The 6,005-nt window shown below is 45.9% G+C and overlaps 1 protein-coding gene across 1 annotated transcript; it reads right to left on the minus strand.

Moving 5' to 3' along the window:
* Positions 1–2,092: 2,092 nt before the first annotated feature.
* Positions 2,093–5,707, minus strand: LOC131234915 (transport inhibitor response 1-like protein). Its single transcript, XM_058231920.1, has 3 exons — positions 4,870–5,707; positions 3,841–4,339; positions 2,093–3,759 (listed from the first exon to the last, which is right to left on the minus strand). The coding sequence occupies exons 1-3, from the start codon at positions 5,478–5,480 to the stop codon at positions 3,001–3,003; spliced, it is 1,869 nt and encodes a 622-aa protein (XP_058087903.1). The 5' UTR covers positions 5,481–5,707; the 3' UTR covers positions 2,093–3,000.
* Positions 5,708–6,005: the final 298 nt, after the last annotated feature.

Raw genomic sequence — 6,005 nt, forward strand, 5'->3', positions numbered from 1 at the left:
TGTTATGGAATACCCACATCAATGCAAGAAAAAGAGGTTGGAGTTTGAAAGGTCCGGATTTGGAGACTCCACTTACAATCAATGCTCTCTTAAGATGGGAAATCATTGCTACTACCACTCATCACCCAATCCTCTTAAAGACCATTGGGTCCCACTTACTCCTCCACATAATTTCAAATAGAGTGGTGGGCCTCTATACTTAATGATGGGAGATTCTTGCCAATGAGACTCATTGCGTACAAAATATTACCTTGGAGCATGTTTCAAGCAATGGTTAGAAGTTCTTTTTTAACTCGTAACCACCTTGTTCCAACACCCTCGGGTTGTTAACCCATCACTGGAATCTCGACATGGACGTGGCTCGCATCTCAGATGACCAGAACCACTGATCTGGTGGACCAACATCGCACAGGACATGGCCTGAAATGCAATGAGTGGGCAATCCTATCTATTCAATCATCATCATTCATTCCGTTGAATACAGACCATTCCTCATTCTGAGCTCACCTCTTTTAAACCATCCCAGCCAGCCAAGTGCAATTTTCGCCTATCGCCTGTGCAAGTTGTGGCACAGCAAATCAATGGTTCCAATCCTCTTGGATGATTACCACAAGTACATGGGGGATGCTGACGATGGGTGAGCATCCATCTCTGGTATTGCAAGCAAACTCGACATTAGATAGCTTTACCACCCAACAAAAAAATAAAAATAAAAAATCTGCACTTCACACGTTATATACTTTGGACTGTCAATCTATCAGTTGGCCTAGGCAGGATGGCTTTGCTTGCTTGGGCTATGGTCCCAGACCGCACCATCCAGAACACCTGATCCATGGCCCCTAGGATGGTTAGGATTATCTGATTAATGAGATTTTCTTGGATATGACATCCGCAATAAGGCCCATCAGGTGTACAATCTAGATGTAACAAAAGACATGTACAATAGTGACGGGCAACTAACCTGGTTGCATCAATGCCAATTGGCAAATGGCGTCTCATAAAGTAAGATACAGTGCCATCCGATAGTCATGGTGTCCTCATAAAGTAGGATACTGTGCCATTCGATATTCACTGCCATGCTCGCAGTGTGACCAGACAAGTCATTGGAGTAAATTCCAACGCCAATGGACCCCAGCCCAAAATACTCCAATAGTAGGACCCAGCACCAGCATCAAAATTGCTCTATTGGAATCTTCATCCACGGGCCTGTGCACAAACGGCTAAACGTAACTGGGGAATGCAGCTGGCCCAAATCTTTCAATTCAGGGATCAAGAAAATAGGTATGATTTTTTTCGGCCATGGCCCACCCCTCCTCCATGAGTAGATAGGACTATATTAATGTGATAGTGAATAATTGCAAAAGGTCTTTAGAATACTACCCTTAAACCAATACCCATAAAGCCACTTTCGATCTCATCTTTCAACCCTACAGTACATTTTTTTCATTCTTTTTTTCCGTTACCAGGCGTTGGCGAAATGGGGCCCCTCCAACTATGAAAAGCAGTCCACACCACCAGGAACTGCATCACCATACATTAAATCATATTAATGAGGAGACTTCCCTTGAGATCACCAGCTGGACCTGAGAGGACCCCAGCAGTGAGTTAGCTGAGTTCCTTCATCTTTCCCTTTGGAAAGTTCCCACCTTGGGTCACTTTCATTTCTTTTGGGGTACTACAAGAGAAGGAAAAAAAAAAAGGGTATCAAGAAGCAGATAAAAAAGCAGCGGTTCCCTTCTCCTTGCAGTCGTCAATTCACTGTTCAGCTGTAAGCACCGTTAGACAATGACTGGGGACTGAATCCGACATTTTATCGTTCATATCAAACCAGCGCGTTAATATCCATCCTCTCAAATTGACCTCTCCAAAAAATTGAAGACTGCTTTAATGTGAAGCAAAACCCAACGAAAGAGACACTGATCGCTGTTCCAATACAACTATGTGGTCATCCCACAACTGAACTTATTGGCCTAAAAGAAACTTCACTGGGAGCAGAGTCAGGAAAATAGAGTAGAAATGAGAAATCATGGGCATGTCTCAAATCATTAGTAGGACTAAATTGAGATTGATCAATCAAAACAAAAGGAGAAAGTAAATCAATCTCGGTTCCATGCATTAATAACCATTCTCGCTTTACTACTTAAAAAAGATAGTCATGCAAGAACCAAGGAGGGGGAAAAAATCTCTAAAGCAAACAGGAGAAGAACAAGCTAGTCTCAATTCCTAAAAACTTTTAGGCATTTGCTTGCTCTGCTGTCCAAACAATCACAGCACCAAATAAAATAAACTAAAGTTCGAAGAAGGAACGAAAGAGAAGAAAAGAAGCTTACTCTTTCGTGATGAGATTTCACTTACGCCCTACATATGCCAAGAAAGTTCCAGTTTTTACCTCATGAATCTTGCTTGATACCTGCCACCAGTGCCGTCGAATGTAATGCAATCTAAAGAAAGCTCAAAAGATGAAGCTTTCCTCTTTCCAACACCACGATGGAAGTACCAGTTGCAGAAGATGAGGTCTTCAATTCTTCGCTTGAGATTTAGCAGCAGCTACCTACTTAAAAGCCTCCAAGAGGCCCGCCCCTTGACGCCTTGCTTTTATGACAACAGCATAACGCAGGAAGAAATATACGGATAAATGGCCTACCAATACAACAACATCAAATGATCTGCCCGTCATATTTGGAAAATAGCTGTCAGCTGCATCCACCTCCCCATTTCCATCAACCTCTCACAATCACAGAAACAAAGAAGAGATGCATCCAACAAAGATATGCTCGTTTTAGTCTTCTACAGCAAATGCCATTCCAACAGCCCAAGCTGAGAAAGAATAAGGCATGGTCGCTCCTTCGGCAATGAGGAGCATGGGAAACGTAATACAAGTTAGGAGCCCTACTCACCATATTCATCTTCTTTGCGTAATCAGAAAGATCATCACTAACTTGCTCATTGGGCCACCACGCGAATGGCAAACCTGTCCTCCCTAGACTAGAAAAAAGAAGTCTACAAGATCGTCACGAAACGTGGTATGTCCTGCCTTGGCCCCGCAAGAGATCGATACATGTATAACTTCTCAACAGAATTGTCATTGTCCTCTTCCTCTCTATCCCTGATAACTTCAACCACCAGTTGAGGCATTCTCCGAGCCAGATCCTTGCAACCTCTCAGAGATAGCTTACAAGAGGACATCCACAGGAACCTCATGTTGTAATAGTGGTGCAAACCAGAGAGCAAAGCTTCATCGCCAAAAGGGCTGTCCCTGATCTCAAGTTTTTGCAATTTGGAGCAACCCTCAAGCACATACCTCAGAGCCATGTCACTGTTCCCTGCAAAAGCAACCGAAAGGGTTCGCACCAACTTGCCATATCTCCCCATGTACGCAAAGACCTTATCAGTGAGCAAACCAGAAACAGCGAGCCTAGTAAGTTTCTTGCAATTCATGACTATAGCTCCGAATCCTTCATCCATGGGTTCCCCAGTCAAATGGTCGGGAAGGTGGCGGCCCATTATACAGAGACGGAACACCACAAGCTCTGGACAGTTTTTTGACATAGTCACAACAGCAGCATTGGTCATGTGCTGACAGAAATAGAGAATTGATCGGAGCTTCCTACAGCCCTCCGAGATTGCAATCAGACCCACTTCTGAGACCTGAGCCTCACTATCCTCCCGAGCATCCAGGGGAAATACCCGAAGCTCTCGGAGGTCCTTGCATGTTGCAGCCACAGCCTGAAGCCCTTCGTCACGTACCGTGTCAAGAACCTGAAATGACCCAATAAATGCAACTCAAATCGGGAAGAACAATGCAAACCTAAACAAAGCAGGTGAAGGAAGAATGTATACCCAGAAAGTCTGCAGCTTATGACAGTAAAGGATCACAGATCTCAGCTGCTCACTACTGATGTTTGCATAGCTTAAATTGAGTGCCGTGAGGTTACCACAGACCGGAGTTATCGTGGGCAAATAATCAGGCACGATATCCCTGAATCCCGATAGACAGATGAGGGATTTGCACGCAGCAAAAGCCGAATAAAGATCTACCTCTTGATCTCCTTGCGTCATCTCGGCTGAGCTAAATGACCCAGTCCCAAGATGCGTCAGCTGCGGAGCCCGGAACATCAAGCGCTGGAGCTGCTCGACAGAGACATGCCGATTCAATTTCAGCTTCTTCAGCAACGGTGACCGAGCCACCAGCCCCTCCAGTGCGAGGAAATTCACAGGGCATTCTATGCAGTCAAAGATGAGAGATTCAAGGCAGGTGTGAGTATCTGGAAAAGCAGCTAACCAGTCCACTTCATCGTCCATAACATCATCATCGATCAGATCAAGCGCTCGGAGCTGTCTGAGAAATATCACAAACAAAAATAAATACTACAGCAACCTATCAGAACTCTTTCCTCACGTAAGGGCACATTTAGATTTCAACCGAATCCCGATTTGGGCCGATCTGCTGCTTTCTCAACTTAACAGTTTGAAAATCGGCTGTTTGGCCCATACCCATTTTCCAGATATGAAACAATGAAAACAAAAAGGTGCATTTCTGCCCCAATTCAACAGATGTACTGTTACCATCCTTTGGGCAGAAAGACTACCTTCCACATGTTGTTTCGAATCCGCACCTAAGCCTACCCTAAATCTATAATCATATATAAAATGCGGAAATGAAAGTTAGGGTTAGGGTTTCAAACATGTTCAGCCTTCACCAACAGAGTGAACATTTCAAATACATCAAAGTCCATGCTTTTATTACAGTGGATCTAATCAGCTGATTTTCAGAATAAATTTTCAGATTTCAACGGCTGAAGGCACAAACGTGAAAATCCGTTGAAATCTAAGAATCAGAAGAAGAAGAAAAAAATCAGAGCAAAATACCTGCATTTGTTGGCGATGACAGCAAGACCGCTGGTACCGAACCCTTCGCAGCACACCAGCACCAGCTCCTTGAACCCCGGGAACGAATGGGCCAGCGTGGAGAGATCGTCATACGTTACCGACATCCGCTTCAGGAAAAGCTTCTCCAGCCCAGGGCACCCGTTAGCCAGCGCTGAGACCCACGTAGCGAAGTGGGCCCCCCAGTTGGGAGGCACGAGGTTGAAGTCGGCGAACCGGGGCTTGCCCTTGAGGACGACGGCCCGGATGCGCCTGAACCGGTCGACGGCCCGCCGCGGGGAGATGGCATAGCAGTTGCCGATGAAGAGTTCGGAGCGGGTGAGAGCCTCGACACGGTACCACGACTTGCAGACGAGGGAGGCAGCGTTCCGGTCGCGGCGGGAGGTGAGGAAGTGGAGGACGTTCTCGAGGACGTTCTCAAGGACCTGATCTGGGGAGGCCGAGGACGACGACGAGGAGGGATCTCCGCCGTCGATGGTGCGTGCCTTGTTAGATCCGGCGGTGCCGCAGCAGCAGCCGCCGCTGCCGCTTCCGCCTGGATCTGGTGCTTTATCGGCGTCGTCTTCGGACATATCGGACCGTTCGTCTCTCATTCTAGGGCTGAGATGGATCCCATCAGGGGAAAGGGTCGGAGATAGGGGAGATTGGGAGATTTTGGGGGAAGAGTGAGAGAAGGGTGGGGTGTGGACTATGGAAAGAGAGAAATGAGGGAGTATTTATTTATTGGGTGACGCTTAATCTCCACTGCTATCTCGCTCTGTGCATTGGGATTCTCTCTCTACTGTTGTCCCGAGGACCCCCCACAACACAACCCACACCTCTGCTCTATTATTTGGGGGTTTTCTTCGGGGAAGAATCGTATGGTAGTTCGTATTACTACGGCCTCTCTTATTCATGCACTCGTCAATATTACACGTGGACAGACATTTGCTTCATCTGAAGCATTGAAATTTCGGTAATCATGTTGGATGGATTTCATTACAACAAGTAAGGCTGATCTAACTAATGTCTAGGTATGCTCATCTTGAATTTGGATCCTAAATCTTTTTCTGGTTCTAACAGTTCTTGATGCCGCGTTTTGATCACTTGATGAGTTTGAACTTCTGCGTATGCCCAAC

Source organism: Magnolia sinica, chromosome 2 (assembly GCF_029962835.1).
Source record: "Magnolia sinica isolate HGM2019 chromosome 2, MsV1, whole genome shotgun sequence".
NCBI classification, from domain to species: domain Eukaryota; kingdom Viridiplantae; phylum Streptophyta; class Magnoliopsida; order Magnoliales; family Magnoliaceae; genus Magnolia; species Magnolia sinica.